Source organism: Microtus oregoni, unplaced genomic scaffold, assembly GCF_018167655.1.
Source record: "Microtus oregoni isolate MIOR12 unplaced genomic scaffold, Mior012 000024F_ref0000369, whole genome shotgun sequence".
NCBI classification, from domain to species: domain Eukaryota; kingdom Metazoa; phylum Chordata; class Mammalia; order Rodentia; family Cricetidae; genus Microtus; species Microtus oregoni.
This window is the reverse complement of record NW_024543083.1, coordinates 15,807,031-15,831,702: the sequence shown is the minus strand read 5'-3', so window position 1 is coordinate 15,831,702 and position 24,672 is coordinate 15,807,031. Positions and strand designations below refer to the sequence as shown.

At 45.4% G+C, this 24,672-nt stretch overlaps 1 protein-coding gene across 2 annotated transcripts in view; it reads left to right on the top strand.

Annotated features, from left to right (window-relative positions):
* Positions 1 to 24,672, top strand: part of Dlgap2 (DLG associated protein 2) — a 691,629-nt gene that overhangs the window by 603,944 nt on the left and 63,013 nt on the right. For both annotated transcript variants that reach the window (XM_041673600.1, XM_041673601.1), the window contains one exon: positions 2,547 to 2,758. In XM_041673600.1, coding sequence (XP_041529534.1) covers positions 2,547 to 2,758 — 212 coding nt within the window. The remainder of the gene's footprint in view (positions 1 to 2,546; positions 2,759 to 24,672) is intronic.

The following is a 24,672-nucleotide window of genomic DNA, read 5'->3' as shown; positions in this document are numbered from 1 at the left end:
GGCTAGAAGGGGCAAAGGAGAGGCTTCTGTGTCCCGTCTCATAAAAGGCCCTCGCCAGACATGGAACAGATGCCAGCATCATGCTTTTGGACTTCTGAGCCTCCAGAACCACAGATTAAATCGACTTCTTTATAATTTACTGCACCTGTGCTACTCAGGGAGAGGCCAGGAAACTCAGGGATAGGGATGCCTTCATAACCATCTTTTCGTAGCTCAGCACAGATTCTTCTGAAATTCAAGCAGTGCAGCCATTCCCAAGGACACACTGCCATCCTGGCTCCTTCCTTTGTCCTGCTGACTGACGCACAAGGTTTACACAGAGCCTCAATGGGCTGGCACACCCTGGCGGAGAAACAGGGACACTGGTCCTGGAGTGAACATCTGGTCATGGTGTGAACATCCTGCGATACTGGTTCTGGTGTGAACTTCCTGGGACACTGGTCCTGGGGTGAACATCTTGGGACACAGGTCCTGGTATGAACACCCTGGGATACTGGTTCTGGTGTGAACACCCTGGGACACTGGTCCTGGTATGAACACCCTGGGATACTGGTTCTGGTGTGAACACCCTGGGACACTGGTCCTGGTATGAACATCCTGGGACACTGGTCATGGTCTGAACACCCAGGGATACTGGTCATGGTGTGAATATCCTGGGATATGGGTCCTGGGGTGAACACTCTGCTCTTCTGGTAAGTGCCACAGAGATGGCATTCCTCTGCCTGAATTTCTAGTGTGATGTTACTGAAGAGATGTTACTGAAGCACCAGATGAGAGCTGTCAGGTACCCCAAGAGTGAGCTCTTCACACCCCCTATGTCCTTTCCCCAGTGTTCAAGCATAGCCGCTATCAAGATGCGGTATCTCTCTGTAAGCCAAGATTCTCTATCAGTGGGTCAATACCTATTACATGCTGAACAAAAACCTTCTGTGTCAGTCTGCCTAAGTCTTTAGCTGTTCCAATGTGTGATCAGTGTGGCTTGTGCTTTGACGCCGTCATAAAACTTTTACCAAGCCCTCTTGGGGTGGTTGGCATCTTTCCTCGGACCTGTGCTAGTGGGGCATAGAGCCAGGCCATCAAAATGTTAAAGCACTCAATGAATTAGCATCAGCACCTGCCCCTGCTTGTGCGTAGGGGGAGCCCCTAGCATTCTGTCTGTTAAGCCCCGCTCTTGATCCAAGATCTGCATCTAACAGTGTCAAACCTGGCTACAAAGTTGGTGGCCTTCATTGTGCCTATATCTAAACAGATAGAGCCCGCTGAAATGCCCTCATAGATCTTGTGAGTATTATGTTGCACCATGCCACACAGGATGAGTGCTAACTATGAGATCCGCATGGCCAGCCTGAGGTACAGAGTGGGAGATGAATGCAGAGGGGCTCCTGACTCCGGCATGGAAGATATGGTAGCCCCACTTAGGTCTGTAGACCACGGTCACGCTCAGAGAGACACGGAGCCTGGGGACTGGCGCCTGTGCCTCAGCTCCCTTTCTTCCTGACTCCGGGTGTGGAGACGAGCTGTAGGAACAGTCTGCAGTGTAATGGGATCTCCAGGCACAACACACCATGCTCTTCAGGGAGGAGTGCTGGTGCCTTCTGCTCAAGTGCCTGTCATCCCATCGGCCATCTGGGTCTCTAAGAAGGGCCAGAGTGCTTGGCTTCCTTCATACAGTGCTGGGCTGGAAGGAAAGCAGGATCCTTCTCCAGCCAATTTCAGAACATTGCTGAAAATCTCAACATTTTCCAGTGAAAACATCACTTTGAGGACTTCTTAAGGGTGGGGTTTTGTCATCCTCCTCCATCACTAGCATCTAAGACCCTCTTCCATAGCCAGGGTTGCTCTTTACTAGTCTTGGAGCTACTGGCAGAATCGCCCAGACTGGGCCATGTGCCTTGCCGAGGAGCTGCCCTGAGTTGAGGGGCGGGCTGCTGTTCTGAGAAACATCACACACACTCCTGTGAGATTTAGCTCACTGGGCACAGGGAGCTCTTGAGTTGCAGGCGTGGAGCTAGAGTGCTGACCAGCTTCATTGTCTAGTGACCAAGTCGGCCTTCGGGCCGGACACAGTAGAAAAGCTGAGAGCTGGCATTCTTTGAGTCGTCTTTGGCATTCACAGTATGCAGAGTATGAAGCTCTGTGTGCATGAGATTGAGGGATGTCTTTCATCTCCAGGTGCATGTGTTCTGTGTGTGTGATATGATTTTGCTTTGGGGATTAATCCTCTTCTTTATTAGCATTTACCACTAAAAGATATTTAGCAATAATGTAAATATCACCATCATTTTCTCTTCCATTTCTCTTTTTCTTTTTTCTATGTTCCTAGTACCTTCTCACTTTTCCCATGTTTGTCTTTTACTTTTACAATGGAAAAAGTCAACGATTTCGTACTAAGACCCTTTCAGGATTTGGAAGACTGTAAAAATGGATGTCTTTCTGTGTGCATGACTTAAAATGATAAATAGCCCAAAGGAGCTATATCTTTAAGAAACTGTAGGACACACTTCTCGAGGGCACAGTTGACATGCCCTGTCTCTACTCTCTCCCAGGTGCCTCAGGATGACTGGGGTGCGTACCCCACCGGTGGCAAAGAGGACGAGATCCCCTGCCGTAGGATGAGAAGTGGCAGCTACATCAAAGCCATGGGTGATGAGGAGAGTGGAGAGTCAGACTCCAGCCCCAAAACATCTCCCAAGGTGACCCTCCGGCCAGAGCCCCTGCTGAAGTCCATTGTACAAAGGCCACTTGGAGACCACCAAACGTAAGGCGTCTTCTCTCTCCTGACTTCTCTCCCTCCCCAAGCTAGTTAGCCGTGGTTGAGGTGCCTCACTTTGAATTTAAGTTGACACTGTTAGAGCCTATGCCGTCAGTTATCCCATTCTTTTTGTCGTACTGATATCTTAGGATATTTTTATTACAATATTTTTAAGGATTATTTCCTTTACTTGGCAGGATTATCATGTAATTATATCATGTTCTCCTTCCCTTTCCTCCCTCCAAACCCTCCCATATACTCCTCCTTGCTCTCTTTCAAGTTTGTGCCCTCTCTTTTCATTAACTGATCCCTAAGTACAGCCTGCTCGGTTTATATAATGTTATTTGTTATGTATCTTAAGAACTGATCATTTGGTGTCGGATAACCAGTTGGATGACCAATCAGACTTCGGTTGTTTATTTCGTAATTGTGGAAATAGGCTTGGGCAAGTTCTGTGTCTGGTTAGGTTTTGGCTTTGGTTTTAGAGGGGTTGGAGGGGTTGAGGTAAGATCCCATGTAGCCCAGCCTGTCCTGAAACTCACTATGTTCCACGGATGACCTGGAACTTTTGATCCTTCTGCCTCCACCTGTGTCTGATTTGAAGCCTCCGTCATACATCAGGACCAGGCACATCACCCCAACATTTGCATTAAGAGGGACATGTTTCTATTCAAACGACAGCATGGGTGTGTGACTGTCAGTGAGGACGTATCTGAGCAGGGGATTTTCTGTGGCCTCTCACTTCACAAGTGAGTGGTGAGATAACAGGTTTGGGTGAAGGTGGAGGAAATGGCTTGTTTTCACAGACATAAGATCAATAGACTTTGTATATTTGTTCAAAGGCCCATCATTGATAAGCTTAGCTTCTGAACTATAAACAACTAAAGCCCACTGGGGAAATTAGCTATTGAACTATGCACAATAGAGTTGCTCTCGGCAGTTTCCCTGATGGCGTGCCCAGTGGGTCCGGGAGGCTGGTTGTAAATGCTGAGAAGCACCTGGTGTCTCCTCGCTTCCCGTCTTGAGATGCCCGTCCTGTGTAAGTGGGCAGCAGGTGACAGGCTGCTCAGTGTTCTGTGTGTTCTCAGAGCTGCTCCCTGTGATGCCCAGTGAAACTTCAAAGCTCTGATCAGAGGGCTCGACTTTTGTTTCCCCTACCTAACCTGGTACTCAGTGCAGCAAGGCAGCAACACTACCATAAATTCTCCCATTAAACCCAAGAACTCGTGAGCACTAGCTTTCAAAATGACAGTTTAAAAGTTGAATTGCTGCAGAATCTTACTGGGGGAGCCATGCAGCCTGGGGAGGCCCATGTGAGCAACCTCCTTTCTTGGAGAGCAGAGAGGGGCTTCATGTAAATTGAACGGACCTTGTTCCTCAGCTTGCCTCTATCCAGGTCCAGCTGGGTTGGGGGCAGAGCCATTGCTATGGAGGAGGATGCTCTGGACTGCAGTAAGACCAGACATAGAAACCACTTACGTTAACCGGAGCTTTTATTTTCTAATAAGCTACATAAATAGACCATTTTTATTCTAGAGTGTATTTATATTCAAAGACTGTTTCAAATGAAATTGATTATTCTAAAATTGCATTCAAAATATAATTGTAAATAACTGGGTCTGACAGGCCTCTCATTATTGTTTCCTTTTCACACCATAGAATTTCCCAGCAGGAGTGACTGACAAACACCTCCTAGCTACAGAGTGATTCAGATGCTGAAAACAGACATGGGTTTGCTCATCTCTTCAAGAGTCTGTTCTCGCCTGTGCACAGGCAGTTTGGGTACCTTTGGCAGTGTTCAGGAAAGCAAATGTGAGGGGAGACGAGCTGGGCAGTTCACTGGGGAAGGGTCTCAAGGCTGACCATCATCTCCTCCTCCTGCGCTCTTGGGACCCTTCAGTGTTTAAGCACTTCCTAAATCGCTGTGCCGTCCCATAAACTAGAAGGTGTCAGCAGGCTATTAAAGCTGCCTAGGGGGTAGGGGCTGGAGGGGTGGCTAAAGGGGACTGGGCCTCTCGCTGTCAGTTATCAGTTTTTCTATTGAGCTATGTAATAGAAAATCCCCTCCGTGAAAGCTGCAGATATCCTGCTATTGAAGTCGCTCCTCTTGGAAGAACAGAATTATTCTGCAGAGAGCTGTCTTGTCCTTCATCATTAAAGACTCAGTCTCCTCATTACTGGGTTGCAATGCATCCACACTGTTCACAAAGACCCTGTCACATCCCAGAAACGTCCCTAAAACAGTGCATGATCCCAGGAATTCTTTCTCAAAGGAAAATAAAACGACACAGCGACCACTGGAATCCTTGTTGCAGCAAGGAACAGGCCCGCTAGGATGCTTGGATGCAGTGATCAGGAAGTCCGCCTGAGGCAGGTGGAGTCCTGGCCATCCGCACACCAGCCCCTGCTGTGCACAGAGCACCGACTGAGTTCTCACCACTCATTTAAATGTGAATTCTAAGCTACTACTGAATCCAATTTACTGCACTTTTTAATTAGCTTACGTATCAGCGCTGAGATACTTGAATTACCAATTCAAGTCTGTTATTATGAAAAGTAGAGCTAATAATTTAATTTGAGCCCTTTGCTTTGTTTTGCTTAGTTGAATTAAAAATCAAAAGTCTAATAATGTTGAACCTTGCCTGAGCCATTCGGCAATGGAGGCAGTGCTTTATATTTGTAGAGAAAGGAAGACTGACTCAAAGCCACACTCACACTCGACATAGCATGAGTTCTTCTGGTGGCATCAAAGTCTTCATGCATCTGTGTTTCCTAGGAGACACATGAGTCCTGGGAGGTTTAGTCTTGATGGTCAACTGGCCTGAACCGAGATATGACTGGGATTAGTGAGGACTGTCATGTGGGGCAGTTACTGGGAGAAAACCCCTCCCCAAGGCAGGTGGAAGCTTCCAGTAAACAGCTTAGATATCAGAGCCCAGCTCCTCCAGTCTTCCATTGTAGACTCTTCTGAGAGCTTCTGGGCATTCAACACATCCTTAAACCTACTGAGAGTCCTGGTTTGGGAACCTGGCTCTCTGGTTCTCTAGCATCAAGGCAGTCATGGTTGGACTATCCAGCCAAGTGTGGAAGCCAAACCAATTCAGTAAATGCCTACATATAGTTCCTTTTAGTTTTTCCCCTGTAGATGACCCTTCCTAATAGCGCTCTCTCTCTCTCTCTCTCTCTCTCTCTCTCTCTCTTTCTTCTTCTTCTTCTTCTTCTTCTTCTTCTTCTTCTTCTTCTTCTTCTCTCTCTCTCTCTCTCTCTCTCACACACACACACACACATACACACACACATTCTCTAGCCTTGGAATAGAGAAAAATGTTTAAATATTTTACATGAGAAAAAGCTTTAAGATACTGACCAATTTGAATTAGCTTTAATACAATTAAACTAATTTGAGGCCAAAGGAAAGAAACCAACAAACCAAAGTGCTGTCAACAAGCTAAATGACAACAAAAATGGGAGGAAATTTTCAATGTGAGAATGCGTGTTTATATTCTCAATATATAAAGACATCTTAGGAATCAAAAGAGAAGAGTTAATTTAAACCCAATTATAAATAATTAAATCTTTCTGGAGAATACAGAGTTTGAAACTGAAAACCCTAAAAAATTTTTTGAGGCAGGATTTTTCTGTATAGCCTGGCTGTCTGGAAACTCGCTTTGTAGCCCAGGCTGACTGACCTCAAATTCATAGAGATCCACCTGGCTCTGTCTCCCAGTGCTGGGATTAAATGAGTGTACCTGGCCTAAAATTTAATCTGAAAATTTTTCTATGATATAACAACATAGAAGAATACAACAGTCCCTTCTGTTTGACTATGTGTCTCTTTGGAATACCTAAGAGCCCATCCTGAGGAGGCTGAGGTGGATGAGCATTCTGTTGAAGACAAAACTCAGCAGGGTAGCTCTCAGAGACACAGAGAATTGCAGCAAGCATTCATCCCAAGCTGTTCAGGTTGGGAGGCATTGAAGAGACAGCTTTTTCTCTGGGGGGAGGTCTACTAGCTATACTCCATCCTAGACTCAGAGAAAATATTTTCCATAAGTTAAAGTGAATGAAGACTTCCCCAAGCAAAATTGAACAAAACGCTGAGAAAGAATCAACTTGTGAAGAAGAAGAAGAGTGAAGGGTTTCACCCCAGATTGTGTATCAGCCCTGCAGAGACTCCTCGCTGATGCAGACTCTGTCATGGAAGCTAAATTGTCAATCCCTTTGAGATTCCAACATCCTTGACTCTGTTGCGTTTTCGAGTGTGGGTCGCCATGGTACATCAGGGCTGCCAAAGCCTCCTTCAAGAGCTGGTAATGTGACTCTGGAAAGAATACTTGACTCCATTCACAAAGTCCTGGGTTCCATTTCTAATACCGCATAAACTGGGGGTCGTGGTGATACTCACCTGTCATCCTGCACTCTGGAGTTGGAGGCAGTGAGATCAGAAGTCCAAGGTCATCTTCAGCTACTTAGCTAGTTTGAGGCCAGCCTGGGCTATAGGAGATCCTATCTCTTGTCTTTAAAAAAAAAAATCCTTGTTTAGATCAGCCTGCAGATGCCCCCAGCCCTGACACTTGAATCACAGGCTGATCTCACATCTGTATTTCTAGCCAGCCACATGCCCAGCAGCACCCTGCACCATTATGGCAGATTCTTCATGAGCTGTCTGACCTCTGAGTATCTGAGAAGCTTTAGTCCTTATCGCCAAACCCAATGCCAGCTGTTTCCTGAGTGCACCAGGGACTCTAGCACACCCCTTTCAACTGCAAGCTCAGGATGGTCCCCTTGGAAAGTCTGGAGGAGATTCCCTTGCCATCTAGTCCATGGGAGCACAGCATTTCTTGTCCATCCACTATCCTATTTCCCTTCTGTCGCTGTGATACTAGAGCCAAATCAAAAGCAACAGAGGAGAGGAAGCAGTTTACTTGGCTTACCATTCCAAGTAGCATCCCATCATTGGGAGGGAGGTCGAGGCAGAAACTGAAGTCATTTTAAGTTCGGCATCAAGAGCAAAGGTAATCAACGCACCCTTGCATCCTTATCTGCTTGTCTTTCCTCATTCTCGTACTCTCCAGGGCCAGCCTGTGGAGTGGTGCTGCTCATACTCAGAGCAGGCCTTCCTGTTCCACTTAGCTTTCAAGGCAGGACAAGCCCTGCGGTCATACCCACAGGCAAACCTGTTCTAGACAAGTCTCAGTCCTTCACGCGGCCCTCCTCAGGTGACTCTGGGCCATGTCAAGTTGACAATTAACGTTAGCCAGCACACCTCCTTACTGAGCTTCCCATGAGTCCACCTTCTCGGGAGGGCAGGGGCCATCTTCTGCTGCATTGCTGCCATGCACTCATGGCTCACCATATTGCTAAATGTATAAAAGTAATAATTTAGGAATCTCATGCATGGACCATTGCTAGAAAACCCAACAAATAAACTGTTACTAGAGACACCTGTGAAGTAACCAGCCTTAAGAAGTGACCATAACAACCAGCAGGACAGGAGAGCCTGTACAGCCAATCCGTGCTTACCTGCTTCTTACACTCTGCGTTATTAGTCAACAGAGCCAATGCCTCCAGATAGCACACCGAAACCGGCAGTGTTTCAATTAGCAGGAAGCTGTATGCTCCCTGGTAGAAGGTTCCTATCCCATGGTTTCTATGGCTATCCGATAGATTCCAGATTCATAATTTCTGTTGGAGGCCAGGGTGGGTTTCAGTGCCAGGTCGTGTGAAGCTCTTGCCAGCTCTGTGCTTGTGTTTGCATCTCTGAGTCCAGCTCTCCAGTGCGTGGCGGCTCATCGTGACCCCAGCAGGGACATGACTTCTGAGAGGTGGCTGAATACTTGGCATATACCTTTCTGGTCTCTGCCATCGGGAAGCAATGCCTCGGCACACTTGGTAGTCTGTGACACGGTGCCTGCACCTTGGGATGTACCCCTGTGCTGCCAGGGTCTCATCCCTGGTTGTTACAGGAATTCCTCCTTATTCCAGTTGTTCTACAGATTCTTCACATTCTACCTGACTTCAGTTTCTATGTACACCCTGTTGAAAGTCCCGTTTTAGTATCTTTTTCCCTGAAAATTTGCCATTCTTAAAGTCTAATTTTAAAACAAAGAGGCTAGACTGATAGCTCCATTGATGAAGGGCTTGCTGTGCGAGCTTAAAGAACTGAATTCAGAGCCAAGTGGTGGTGGTGCACACCTTTAATCCTAGCACTTGGGAGGCAGAGGCAGGTGGTTCTCTGTGAGTTCAAGGCCAGCCTGGAATACCAGAGCTAGTTCTAGGACAGGCTCCAAAGCTACAGAGAAACCCTGTCTCGAAAAACAAAAACAAACAAACAAAAAAAGACCTGACTCCAATCCCCAGAAGCTGCATAAACTAACTAGGTGGGACATCCTTCTCCAGTGACTAGCCCTATAACTCTAGTCCTCAATCAAGGAAATGTCTCTTTGGAATAGACAAGTCATTAAAAAAATGATGACCAAACAAAATGCAGAGTTGTGGACCCCAGTCCCAGTGGATACACACACAAAATAAGTTCCCCACCGGAGGTTCAGGGATCATTTTGAAAGAGCAGGGAGAAAGATTGTAAGGGTCAAAAAGGATCAAGGAATTTGCTGCGAGACTTGTTGGACAATGTATATACACACAGATATATATACATATACATACATCTAGCAACAATTAATGAAAAAGGATACCATGAATTTGAAAGAGAGCAAGGAAATGATGTAACTATATTATAATCTTAAAAAAAAAACAAATAATGAAAAAGCTAGGTGTGAGCGCCAGTGAGATTACTCCATGGTCAAAGGACATCGCTGTCAAGGCCAACAACATGAGTTTGATCCCTGAGCGGGGGGAAAAGACCTGTGGTGACACACAGTTGTAATCCAAGCACTGAAGAGGTATAGAAAGGTGGGTCCCTGGGGTTCACTGGCCAGCTAGCCCAGCCCAATTGGCAAATCCCAGGCTGGGAGAGACCCAATATCAAAAAGTAATGTGGACAGCAGCTGAAGAATGACCCCTGACTTTGACCTCTGGCCTCCACACCCACAGTACACACATATCTGGACATATACAAATAATCCTCACGTGCACACACACATACACCCAAGCTATGAACCATAAAGCAAATACAGGCTGAAGTTGGGATGCAGTTCGGTGGTACAGCGTGTCCTGATCATGTGTGAGGCCCCGCCTTTGATCCCCAGTAACAAAAAATGAAAGAAAGAAAGAAAGAAAGAAAGAAAGAGGCCTAGCAAGATGGCTTCTCATATAAGCGCAGCTGCCGCCAAGCCTGATGGCCCATGTTCAGTCTTTGGGACCCTAGTCATGGAGGTAGAGAACAGACTCCAGCAAGTTGTCCTCCGACATCTATGTCCATGACATGGCAGGAGTATGCACATATGGATGGATGTGCATACATATGCATGCATACATGCATGCGTATATACACACATACACATATGCATGTTCATTCATTCACTGATGTAAAGTATTTTATTAGTCCTTTGAGAATGTCACTCGCTCTGCTGCTGTAGGAATTCCTACAGCCAGTAGCCTTTAAGCTACCCGCCCACTGGGGCGTGGCCTCTTATACTATTTATGGGGAGATGTAAAGTGCTAGGCTGGCCTCTTTTTCAGCTGCGGGATTCGGTTGCTGTTCTTCGTTCCAGCAAAGGATTGTGTTTTGTGAGTCTACCCCTAAATAAATAACCCTCTATTATTCTCAATTCTGAGCTAGTGTGGGATTTCTTTCAAGTGTCCTTCTTCACTCCACATCTCCTCCTCCTTTCATCCCCACCAACTTTGTCTCCTTATTTTTCTAAACCCACTGAATCCGTTCATGCTGTGCTGATACTCATAGGTATGGTCATCCGCCTGAAAGTGGTTGACCACCAGGGGTCACACCCTTATAACAAACGTTCCCCCTTCCTGGCAGCTGTCAGTCAGCAAGGGCTTCTCAGCTAGGGGTGGACTTGATGCCTACCTCCCCACTCCATGCTGGGAATTTGATTGGCATGCGCTTACTCAGGCCCTGTGCATGCTGTTACAACCCCCATGAGTCATCTGTGAAACTGCTCTGCTCTATCCAGAAATCATTATTTCGCTGGTGTCATCTTTTGTCTCCAGTTGCCAGCATCTTTCTGCTCCCTCTTACGCGGTGATTTCTCAGCCTTGGGATGAGGGCCATAGCATAGATATCCCATTCAGGGCTGAACTATCTTATCTGTACCCCTGATCAGATGTGGTCTGCATGCTAATTGCCATTTACATTCACATTTACTTCGCAGAAGCCTTTTTAATGAGGTTTGAGAGGTGAATTAATCTAAGAGTATAGCCATAAGATACTAGAACTTGATTGACCCTGTAGCCGTTTGTTATAATAGTAGATTCACCTGTGGTACCTATGGCTTATCAAGGCACAAGTTCTTGGGCCAATAATAGGACATATTGCATCTTGTGACACAGATCTGATCAGAAAGTCATTGGTTGCTTTTATGATATTCATGCCAATATTGCACCAGTGATGGTGTATTGCCAGGCCAGCCATTGTTAGAGCGCATCAGGATCCCTGTGGGGTAGGATTGGCGTTTCCTTTTCTCCTCTGGCAGCTTGAGAGCCCTTTCAGAATGTTGAAAGCAGGCCAATGGTGTTGAAGCTACAGGGTGAGCTTGACGTCCCCATGTTCTGTGGCTCAAGTCCATGGTGTCTTCAGCAATAAGTCTTACCAGCAAGTCCTAGAGGGTAACAAAGAACAATGGCACCAGTGTGTAATGTTTAGGGGTCTACAGAGCCTCACTTGTCAAAAACTTGAAAAGATGTTGGGCCTTTTTAGTTGTTATCCTGCGGTATCTAGTAGGGACATTATAGGGTTACTCTACTTAATCTCTTCTATATATGGATGGATGGGTGTGTACATATATCTGTGGAAGCTTGTGCGGCATTGTTTTCCTATGATTATGCCTAGAGGTATTTAATGTTGATGCCCCCTCCCTGTTCTACCTCCTTCACTCTGTCTTCTCACCCCCACCCTAGTTCACCCTTTCAGCTCCATGGTTTCCCTCTCTGCCTTCACTGTGTGCTGTCTTCTCAGCCTTGAAAGCCCCCACATGGCACCTTAGTAGACTGGTCTCTATGAGTATTCTAGCTGAAACACACACACGTCTGAAGATCAAAGAGAACATCTTAAAAATGAGAGAAAGCATTCAACATTTGCCTTTTGGGGTCTGCGTGACCTCACTCAAAACAATTGTTTCCAACTCCATCCATTTACCTGAAAATTTTTATGTGTTTGTTTTTTAAGAGCCAAACAAGATCTTCTTGTGCAAATATGCAACATTCTCATCACCCATTCATCGACTGATGCACACACACATAAAAATAAGCAAATAAGTAAATGCAATCTAAACATTTTTAAAATAAATAAGAAAGAGCCACAGCACTGATTACGGCAAATGTTGTCATTAGCTACGTTGTCCAACCCAAATGTATAATGCATACTTCTAACCAGCAGTCTATCAAGACGTGCCATATTTGACCCATCGTGTGATGCAGGGGCCAACCAAAGAGTAGCATAAGCAGTCTGTGTAAGTCACCGTAAGAAATTCTCCCAAAGGGATGTCTGTGATAAACCCAAGGTCATGACAGTTCTTCTGCACAGTGTGAACCCTCTGTGCCATATCAGGGCCAGCTTCAGAACACGTCAGCCAGCTAATTAAGTGAACTATTAAATCAATTGTTTAAATTGTGAAATTAATTACACTCATGGCAAAAGCCTAGCATAAGCATAATTGCATGAAGTAGAGTGTGCCCATTTCGGCATCCCATAGATCCTACTGTCTAGATACTCTTACGTGCATGCAAGCACATACATGCAGGTATATATTATAAAATGAAGATGGGATCATAAGTGTCCTATGCACTGTTTTCCTCTCAGCTATTTTATTAGCTCTCAACTACAACTGAAGCACGCTACCAGGTTAACAACTTAAGACAAAATGAACTTACTGTGAGAAAAGGTTGGGCCCTGGACTTGGCATGGCTGCCTCTGCACCATTGCTGGTGCCAGTGACCTTCACTCATTACTGGAGGCTCTGGGTAGGAAACTGGCTTCCCCTCAGGACAAGCTGCTGCGGTGTACGGTAGACACCCTCAAGTCCCTGCTGACAGTCACCCAGCATTAGCTCCCCACTTGTAGAGACACCCGCAGAAGCATGTTGTTGATGGTGGCTTTGGCTTCGTACCCACAGCCATCTAGAGAGAAAACCCATTTCATCTTCAGGACTCTTCTGTGCCATTCCCTCATGGCTCCTCCTGTGTGTCTCTTCTGATTTGGGGACATCTAAGAGAGCAGTGGTCCCATCTGGATGATCTGGGTTATTCCTCTACCTTGAAATCTGATGATTAGGACCCTGGTTACATCTAGTCATCTTCCCTCTGGCCATGTAGTTATGACACATTTGTAGGGGGCACCGGTGAGAGAGGAAGGTCATAATGTCAGAACCCTACCTACACAACAGCCACAAGCACTCTTCTCTCACAGCCCTATACATGCTGATATAAACACTGATCTGGATGCAGTAGGCTGTAATTTAAGTCCGCACTTCATTACCGAGGAACTGTCTCTAAGTTTTCATGATTGCCAACCGAGCTGCAAGCGATGCTGCAAATAACGCTGACCTACTTACTACCTGCCCAGTTCTCTTTGGCAACACCACAAAGGAATTCTTCTGAGGTGTGTCCGCCTCCAAATCTTTCATCTCTGTCAGGGCAAAGGAAGACGGTTCTGGGTAGCTTGGAAGCAATTCCACATTACCTAATGCATCCACACTTTAGCGCCTTGTCTCCGTGAAGTCCGGCGGGAGAGGGACAGGGATGCATCCCAGGCTGGCGGACAGCCTATCTCCCTGAAAACATTAACAAGATGCTTTCTTAGAAACACATGTCCCGAAGAACGTCTTGGGACTCTCCTCATTTTGAGACCATTTAGTTTTGAACACAATATCTGTCTTTCTGCAGAAACCCATTGCTGATTTATCTGTCCACAGAAATCATTCCATCTTAAGAATAGGGCCTAGAGCATCCCTCTGCACTTGCTGCCGAGGAGAGATGACATTGGTTATAGTGATCTGTCAACCAGAGGTTATCCGAGAGGGAAAGTGGCCTTCTAGGGAGAGGCCTGAAGCAGCAGGCCTAAGGACCACGTCACATAGCCAGCACAGACTGGCTTTTCAATTTTCTTTTGTGTTCCTGTTTCCTAATTTATCTATTTCTTCTGCCGTTGTTAATTTTCCCACTAAATTCCTTGTATCTTTTTTTGTACTTCCACCAGATGTGGGTGCTTAGTAATTAATTAGTTGTGAAAAGCTAAGGACTGTGAGTTTTCTCAGGGATGCATCTTTAGCAGATCTCAAATGTGCTGGCACACAGTGTTTCTATTTTCTAGAAGTCCTGCAATTTTTATTTTGATTTTTATTTTCACTAAGGGATTAATGAATGAATGAAGGTGAGGTAGGCGTACTGGTGAAAACAGTTACTCTTAATAATTTTTCCTTCTGATTATATTTACCAGTAGAAATGTAAATGTGTTTAGTACTGGCCTCTTTTTAACTCTCTCAGGCAGAAATCCATTTAAACACATTACATAAAGTTTCCCTTTCTTCTAGTTTCTGATCCAACTCAGTATCCTAATTTTTCACTCATGTGGCACTCACGGTGACCAAATGCATTCTGTACCACCAATCATGCAGTGAACATGTCTTGGATCACCTTTATCTACTAGTAACGTACATATTCCTCCAGGGGACCCAGCCCTGTGCAGCTTCATCCCAAGATGCCCAGCAGATAGCTGCGTGCATATAGTCAAACCAAACAGTGAAGCGTTCCACGTGGCCGTTCCTGAAGTGAGAGATACTCTATTTTCACAGACCCTCTCCACTCCTGCCAGAGGCCAGGCCCTTAGGATTTCTGTTCATGACCTGTAACCTGATGGCTGTTGAAGGCCTGACCCTCCAGATCCCGGCAGAGGCATTGAGAATGGATTCAGCACCAAGCTGTAAGATTAGGACATGGTCAGAGCGACAGTAAGCGCATGTCCCGAGTATACTATGCAGAATTCGCTCGAATGGTCAAGACAATGGGATCTGTTTAGCTCACTGTCTCCTTCGGGGTATGACACCTCATTATACCGACTCATGTATTTATTCATTCAAAAAGTAAGAATGTTCGAGGCTGGCTCTGTAAATCAGCAAGTGAATACGCCCTTAAAGAAGTGTGAAGGGAGTGGGGACACTCACAGGGCACCTGCACCAAGACACTCGATTAAAAATTACAAAAGGATTGTAAAATGAAATTTTAATAATTGCATCTCTTTGTGTTTTGACTTGAATTGAAGCTGCTTTCAAAATCGCTTTCAATGAGCAGCTTGGCAATGTGTGCTTTAATATACACACTTTGATTTCTCTCTGGGTCCTAAGGAGGCAGGAGACTGTGGGAAATAGTGAATTAAAGCAGGAAATCTCAGCATAAGCGTTCCCAGAAGCCAGGATGGCCCACCTCCCAAAAGGGGTGGTGTCCATGGATTATCCTGGCTCAGCCCCATTCTAGGGTTTGTCTCTCTCCCAAGGGAGGTTACAGATTCACTGTTTCCTGGGATACACATCTGTCTTTAGTACTTTCACACTTCCACAGTGATCCTGGGGACATACAATGAGCCTGTGTGTTGTTTTCCTATCTCTGTCTCTGTGTGTGTGTGTGTCTTTTTCTCTCTCCCTCTCTTCCTCTGTTCTTTCTCCCTCCTTTCCTCTCTCTTCCCTTCCTATCCTCCCCTATCTCTGTCTCTATTCTCTCGCTCTCGCTCCCGCTCTCTTATCCTCCTTTGCTAGTACCTACCCCTAATCCAAGCTTCATCAGTCATGTGTGTGGTGGAAGGGCGAAGTTCATGGTAGTGTAGTCTTGTTGGAACTCACAAGACAGGAGACATTGGGCACAGGGGCCTGGGCCTGTGAGTATTCCAGGGAGAAGGCAGAACCCTGAGAAAGGAATGCTCTTCATCATCCAGGGGAACAGAGTCAGGAAAGGCCAGTGATCCAAGGTGGGGACCTACATCACTTTTCGTGAGAGGCAGAGGTAATGTGGCCAGTGATCTAAGGTGAAAATGCACCTGACTCAGGAGAGTCAGAGTCCATGGTGGCCAGTGAGCCACACTGGGAATATCTCTGTCCGCTCAAGGGAGTCAGAGTCCATGGTGACCAGTGAGCCAAGCTGGGAATATCTCTCTCCATTCAAGGGAGTCAGAGTCCATGGTGACCAGTGAGCCACGCTGGGAATATCTCTGTCCGCTCAAGGGAGTCAGAGTCCATGGTGACCAGTGAGCCAAGCTGGGAATATCTCTGTCCATTCAAGGGAGTCAGAGTCCATGGTGACCAGTGAGCCAAGCTGGGAATATCTCTGTCCATTCAAGGGAGTCAGAGTCCATGGTGACCAGTGAGCCAAGCTGGGAATATCTCTGTCCATTCAAGGGAGTCAGAGTCCATGGTGACCAGTGAGCCATGCTGGGAATATCTCTGTCCGCTCAAGGGAGTCAGAGTCCATGGTGACCAGTGAGCCAAGCTGGGAATATCTCTGTCCGCTCAAGGGAGTCAGAGTCCATGGTGGCCAGTGAGCCACGCTGGGAATATCTCTCTCCATTCAAGGGAGTCAGAGTCCATGGTGGCCAGTGAGCCACGCTGGGAATATCTCTGTCCGCTCAAGGGAGTCAGAGTCCATGGTGACCAGTGAGCCACGCTGGGAATATCTCTGTCCGCTCAAGGGAGGAAGAATCCAGTATGGTGAGAACAGTTACCCCAAAGGAGTCTGTAGTTGACATTAGTCATAAAACCACAGGTCGGAGGTGGGAGAACAGAGTACGTTGGTCATATTATTGCGCACCCCTGACCATCTTCATTGGAGGTTGTAAAGGAGCCAATGATCGGAGAAGATTGGTGTAAGCATCTTGTTCCAGTTGTAATGAGAATTCTGCTGGTCGAAATATTAGGAAAAACCACCAGGGGAGAGGTGGGGAGGCCAGCTGTAGGGTCCCCAGGAACACAGACCCTCTTTCTCGTGTGGCAAAGTCCTCACTAGCACTGCAGACAGAGAAATGGGATGTTTCACATTCTGGATACTGTGCCTGTGAAGCCACAAAAAACTCCCTGAAGTCTTGGATAGGAAGGCAAGAAACAAGGAACCAGTGACAACACCAAGGCTTGGAATCTCAGTCTAAAACCAAAGATAGAGGATCCAAAGACCTCCAGTGGGGAATGTGGGAGATTGGGCTCAGTTTGTGAAGCCTAAGTAGGTAGGACAAGGGCCTCAGGCCTGAAGATGTCTTGCAGTCATCAGAAATGTGGGCATGGACCCCAGCCTTCTAGAAGACAGTGGAAAGGATGTGGGTCTCAGCCCTGAAAATAGCAATGAAGCAGCCAAGTATGTCAGTCATGCAGAGGACCATGAGAAACCATGGGCCTTGGCTTTACAGAGAACAGTGGGATAGACAGGTGTCAGTCATGAAGAGGACGCAATGGGATAGACTAGACACAGTCTTCTCAGCTTTGCAGAAGACACAGGGGTATCCCTGAGTCTCAAGCATGCAGAGGACAGTTCAGTAGATGATCATTAGGACTGTGTCTCTGCCTCGGGTACTTGTTGGGACCAAGTAAACAACTTTCAGTGTCACTCACTGTAGATCAAATTAAATGAAAAGGAATCAAACTACATGCAGGAAGCGGGCACCCCAAGTCTCTAACCAGTTATGTAGATCACGGACAAGTATACTGTTAACTCATCCCCCTGTCCACTGTGGTTCATAACTGCTTATGTCATGAGACTTCTGGCCACTAGTGTGTACTGAGTGCTATCTGTGCCTGCCCTCAGTTATGAGTGTGGCTTTGAGGAAAGACTGGGGGTCACAGAAAGACTCCATCCCTCAGCCTTTCTGAGCTCTGAGAACTGTATCTCACTGTGCATCTAACCTGATCCACCACACTTTGAGATGGGGCTTGAGACTGACAGCCTTCAGATGAGATACTGGTGTCACTGCTAACCCATCATCACATCCACACACTAGCCTGGAAGCAGAGGCTGCCCAGCTCCCTGGGGTTCCACACACAGATGGGCCTGGATCACAGCTCCTAATTCTGAGACATACAGATTTCCCATCTCCGTGATATTTGCCCAAGGAGCAGGTCTGGGGAGGGGTAGGAAGTTTCTGTATCAAGAGTTTCCTGGCAGGAAGCTGTGGTTCAATATTTGCTCATTTAATATTTGATGAGATTTCGTGAGAGTTATTAAACTCTAGTCACCTCCGTGTGCAGTGTCTTCCGAGTCTCGTCTTCACGGCCCTGGAGACTCCTCTCTCCTCACTCATACCCCAGTACCCACCTTCCCCACGGGTGCCTGAGACAGAGCAGGATAAGATAGGTACACACCAAGGCATAGAGCAGCAAGGAGAGGAAGACGATGGCCATCTCCTCTCTTCGTGTGCTGTGGTTGTTCTCTGGACCATTCCAGATCTGCATATTCTCCAGAAAGTGTAGCTCTACTATCAGGAAAAAAAAATCTTCAATGAATTATTGTTTTTTGGAAATGCAGAATAAAAAAAAATTTACCTCCCAACTCCAGAAAATAGACTCTGCACATTTGTTAGGATTTGTAGATGAATTTTTTTTTTAAGATCTAGATATCTAAACAGGTCCTAAGAGGCTCCCTGACCATCTGACCAAGTAGACTGTATTCTTCACATATAATCTGGTCTGTAAAACACCTGTCTTGTCTCTTTAAAAAGGAGTTTGGGGGCGTGCTATACCCTGCCATGTCCCTTCTCTGGAAGTGGGCAGTGTCTGTGGAGGGTCTGGAGTGACATCAGAATTCCCTGAACACGATGCTGCTGCAGGGAGGTGTGGCTTTCCTGTTCCTTCTTGGTACTTGTGACAGATGGTACAGTGCCATCCCCTCTGCCATCAGTCAGAGCTGGCTCATCATCCTGCAATGGGGGTTCCGTGGCCTCCACTGCTGGAAGGTGTCACCTTTACTTCAGTCTGCTGACCCTGAACACTGCACCCTAAGACAGCAAGCCCTGTGTGACTGTGGCTTCTTTGGAATCTGCAACTCTCAAGGTTGCCCATATCCTCTGACCTCACCCAGAGGTTCCCTTCCTTGCACCTTTGGAGGGAAGGTAATAAAAATGTTCTTCACTTGGAGGACACATTCCAGCAGACCTCAGTGTAGTCCTTCAGATGGTCTTCAAAGATCCAGAGAACCAGGATTCTCTGTCTTCACTGAGGGCCTCCTCACAGCTAAGGCAATAGCCTAAGAAAGCTCTGAATTTAGTAGCCTGGCAGCCTCGAGAGACAGCACACACCAGATGCCTTGCTGTAGGCACAGGCTGTGACCTTGTTTGCTCCAGGGTACCATTCAGGATGAACTGCTCAGTTAGCAACTTTAAGATTTTCATGCCCCAGTCATTTCAAGGCTGCTCCATCTGCAAACCCCTGACCCAGGACATGACGTTTCCATTTAAGGGGAAAATGGAGTGTGTAGCCACAGGGAAGGGAATAGCAGCGCGCTAAGGCCAGTAGCCTTCAGCTCTGGGAACAGCCTGCTGGCCTCTCTCTGTCCATTAAGTTATTAATTCACCATGGAGCCGTGATCATCCACTGCAGGTGTGTGAAAACATAACTGGAAATTACACAGTCGTTCCGCCAAAATCTCAGCTCTATTCTGTGCTCGGGGACTCAGCCATGTGGTCACCTCTCAATGAAGCCATTCTTTTCTACAAAGTCAGACCAGATATAGCTTCCACTGAGGTCACATCCAGTCCCAAAGGAGGAAAGTGCATAGCTTAATAATACCACTCTTCTCTATTTTGTGCCTTCCTAGAAAAAAACAGATTATAGGGAAGGCTAGTTGAATTTTTACAAAGCATCTCAGAAATAATGACTGCCACAGGATTAAATTTCTGCCTTCTACTCGAGTTAGCCTCAGCAGGCCTTAGTGAAGAGACCAGTTTTTGTGAGGCATGACCAAAGGTCTTGGAGTCAGCTGTGTTTTCAGTGGAAATGGACCTAAGGGAACCTTTTAGCAGAGCCAAGGGGCCTCAGAAGACAAGACAGTGCCCGCTGTTACCTGCTTCCTCAAGTGCGCGTTGTCTGGGAAACCAGCTGGTCACTACACATGTCCTCCAGGAGCACATGTGGGCTCTGCCAGGATGCTAAACAGAAAGAAAACAGACTGAGTCTGCAGGAGAGAACCGTATGATGGACTTGGCATACTCCCAAGAACCGCCACAGACAGCCCTGTTGGAAGGCTTTGGACCTGGGAAGTAAGTCAGCTTGCAGTTGGCTTATGTGCACAGTGTGCCAGTGGGGGGTATGTTCTCACAGGGAATGTTGCTGACCTCAGTCAGACAGGGACAGAAAGACAAGAGCTGGTGGCATAGCCACCCATAGAGTGTGTGTGTGTGTGTGTGTGTGTGTGTGTGTGTGTGTTGACTCTGATCAATGGTTTGATTCTGTTTTGGGTGACAAGTTGTCAAAGAGCCTGGGCACTACCTGCGGGAGCCTTGGCACACATCTAAACTTCCCCACAAGGAGAAGGAATCGTTTAGCATCTCGGTCTATGGTAGAAATTGGCATAAACTCCCCTAAAATCAGCACCCAGCAGGCCAGGCAATAATGACACAAAGCTGCCCAAACAAGTAGCAAATGCCAACTTGGCTTTAAAATGTAGATTGGACTCTGGAAAGGTGACTTGTGTCGAACTAACCTGCCTACAGGAGACAAACTCTGGAATACACACACATACACTGGTTCCAAACAAAAGTAAACAAGGAGTGGAAGATGCTTGTATTTCAGAAGAGAGAAGCCCTTCCCTCTCATCACTCCCCACAGTCAGAAGGACCTGCTGTTTTCTTTCTCAGGTTTAAGTAGCAAGGACTTCAGCAGAAACCACTGTCCTATGGAGCTAGTATATTAAAAGATGGGATTTGGGCTGCCATGGTGATAAGAAAGATGTACATAAAGATGGAACCATACAGGAAAAGACCCCAGTACCTATGTAAGAAAAGAAAAATGTGTATCCCTAAACCAAGTTTAAGACACAGTTGAACCCCACAGGAAATTTATGGTGAGTGTCTTCTGGGCAGCACTTGGAGCCTCCCACAGACCTATTCCACATCACATGAGCCAAAGTAGCTCAAGACACCAGACAGAGTAAATAACAGCATTCATATGAAAATAACAAAATCCAGGTCCTCCACCAACCATGTCTGTTATAAAGAAAGAAAAGGGAGGGAGGGAATAAAGGAGGGAGGGGGAAAGGGAGAAAGGGAGGGAGGGAGGGAGGGAAAAAAAAAGAGGGAGAGAGGGGGAAGGAAGGGAGGAGGAGCAAGGACCCAATCAAAACAAATTTGAGAAACACTGAGAAGAACTCTAAGGCAGGAGCCATAGTCTCCTGCATGATATAAAGCAGCCATTTTATGGCTGAAGCTCTCAAAGGATAAGGTTCTCTAATTGTCTTATTTTGGCCAGCACACTATCAGCTGTCTAACTTGCTGGGGTTTACTGTGTAATGTGGCATTTCAGCAATACGCACACATATACTGAGCCTTCCAACTTCCTTTACCCACCTTGCTCTTGAATATCCTGCCTGCTCCAGCGCTGGCTATCCTACTGCCTAGTCAACTTGTTCTTAATCTCCTACGGATGGTAGAGAGCATGTGTTATTTGCCTTTCTGCATCTGCTTGGTTTCATTAAACATAATGGCCTCCAGTGCCAGCCGTTCTGATGGAGGATATAAATCTTCACTGTGGCTGAATAATACGCCATCATTGATAGATAAACATATACGTAATTGGTGGCCAGCAGAGACCTATGTAGCCAACTAGGCTAATCTGAAACTTGACTATTGTGAATAGATAATGGCTAGCGTGAGTGTGATGCGGATTCTTGAGACAGGAAGTTTCTAAGCCCACACACATGTGCCTCAGGACTCAGATCATCCAAAGTCAGCCTGAAGCAGAGGTTCTGAAGCTCATTGTCTCACATTTTTGGTGGTTAATGACACAGACACACAGAAGCAAGGACAGTCAAAGCAAGGCTTAACATCATTTTTTCCCAAAGAATATAAACAAATGATATTTACTCAAATTATTACTCAGGAAATGAGTGCAAGATAGACACGCAGTGATGGATCACTTTACATGAAGAAGAATAGATAGGATACAATAAAAGCAAAAAGTGGCCAAGATTTAGAATCACACACCAGTTCTAATCCTAGATGTATACACAGTTGAAATGAGGTTCAATGTTGATGGCAACATTTTTCATAAATAAATACCCAAGTGCAGAAACAACTGATGGTTGTTAACAAAATGAATGAATGAAGGAACAAGGACTATACTTATAATGGGGAATATTTGGCAATAAGGAAGCCATGCATAAGTGTTTATGAGTCTGTTTATATGAAACATCATGTATTGGCAAATCTACAGGTTCATTAGATTCAGTGTGGCTAAGGGCTATGGGAAGGAGGGAATGGGGAGGTCAGGATGATCTTGAACTCATGATCTTCTGCTCTGAGCCCTTGAGTACTGGAAGGAAGTGCAGGCATGCATCGTACTTCCATACTTAGTCTTTGAAAGAAAAACACAGTGACTTATTTTCAGAAGTTATATTCCGTTATTCTGTTGTTTATTCTTTATGATTTCAGTGTCCTGTGTAACTTCAAGATTTTCTGTAGCGTTTCTTTAAAGTGTATTTGCTTTACCTGATCATTCCAGTTTTATGCTCCAATAATTCTTTTATCTTTTTTCACTTTTCTCTTGGCTTTTACAGATGCTTTCTTGTTACCCTGTGTCCTGAAGCACTTTTGACCATAGTTCCTGGAAATTCCTTTCACTAATGATTAGTTTTCCTCAAGAAATTGTTGTTTTTCTTAAGCAGACAGCCTGAAGATTTTATTTTTCTGGTGTGCCTCTGTGGTACAACTTATTCTAGAGGATTTCTAGAGTCTTAAATAACAAACAGCTTGTGTTGAACTGTTTGGTGATAAGGACAAGGTTTCTGTAGTAGCTCTAATCTTGTTCCTTTCATCAAATATCGAAGTAAGCATATCATGAGATTTAACACAATTCCTTTAGAGGACAGGTCAGCAGTGATGTGTAAAGCCTGAGCACTGAAGCCAATTAGAAAATGATGGAACAGCAAGTGTTCAATTTCAACTGATGCAAACATGTTTGCACATGAAAAGTAAACCACTTTCTTCAACATTCCAGACCTACATTGATGAGATAATTTAATATCATATCCTTTTCAGTTATTTGTGATTATATAGAATTCTCTTGGGAACTTCATATTAGGTATATTATGTCTTGGAGATTTTTTATGTCATCCTAAGTGGGTTTTTTATTGATTTTATTGAGCTATACATTTTTCTATGCTCCCCTCCCTGCCTCTCCCTTCCTTTCAACCCTCTCCCATGGTCCTCATGCTCCCAATTTACTCAGGAGATCTTGTCTTTTACTACTTCCCATGTAGATGAGACCCATGTATGACTGTCTCTCTTCCTCATTGTTGTCTATGTTCTCAGGGATTGTGATTTATCTACAGGCTGGTTTTCTTTGCATTATGTTTAAAAACCACTTATGAGTGAGTACATATAATAATTGTCTTTCTGCAACATCTCCTGAGGAAATTGGAAAAATGGGGACCTTGGGGGAGGGTTGAAGGGAAGAGGGGAGAAGCAGGAAGGGGAGCAGAGAAAAATGTAGAGCTCAATAAAAATCATTAAAGAAATAATTATGGGCTTTCTGGAATTAGTGTTGCTGTTGAATTCTAGTTTTAAGCCACAGTGATCTGATAAAATACATGGGGTTATTCCAATTTTTTTTGCATCTGTTGAGGTTTGTTTTGTTACTGAGTATGTGGTCAGTTTTTGAAAAGGTTCCATGATGTGCTGAGAAGAAGGTCTATTCTTTTCTGTTTGGATGGAATAGTCTATAGATGCCTGTTAAGTCCATTTGAGTCATAACATCTGTTAGTTCCCTTATTTCTCTGTTAATTTTTTATCTGACTGACCTGTCCAGTGGTGAGAGTGGAGTGTTGAAGTCTCCCACTATAAGTGTGTGGGGTTTAATATATGATTTAAGCTTTAGAAGTGTTTCTTTTACATATGAGGGTGCCCTTGTATTTGGGACATAGATGTTCAGTATTGAGATTTCCTCTTGATGGATTTTTCCTGTCACTAATATGAAATTTCCTTCTTTGTCTCTTTTGATTGATTTTAGTTTGAAGTCTATTTGTTAGATATTAGGGTAGCTACATCAGTTTGATTCTTAGGTCCATTTGACTGGAATTTTTTTCCCAACCCTTTACTCTGAGGCGATGTCTGTCTTTGAGTTTGAGGTATGTTTCTTGTATGCAGCAGAAGGATGAATTCTGTTTTCATATCCAATCTGTTAGCCTGTGTCTTTTTATAGGTGAGTTGAGTCTGTTTATATTAGGGAAATTGATGACTATTGATTGCTATCTCCTGTTAATTTAGTTTTCATTGTTGGTGATGTTAATTTGTGTGTTTTTCCCTTCTTTGGGATTTGCTGGGGTTCCTGTCTCCCTTCCGCATAGATAATGATCTATGTGGGCAACATCTGAGAGGCAGAAAGTAGAACGAAAATATCACACATTATTCCAGAAAATGGTTCCCTTCTGCAGTTTCCAGAGCTACCACCCGTCTATGTAGGAAGATGTTTTTCAAGACTCTGTCAACAGAGATGACGAAGTTGAAATTCCCACTTTGAATAAGCCAAGGGGGAGAAAGTCCACTTTGGAAGTGTTAGCAGGGGTCAAGGACAGTCTTTCATGGATGAGCAATGGCAAGGCCTTGC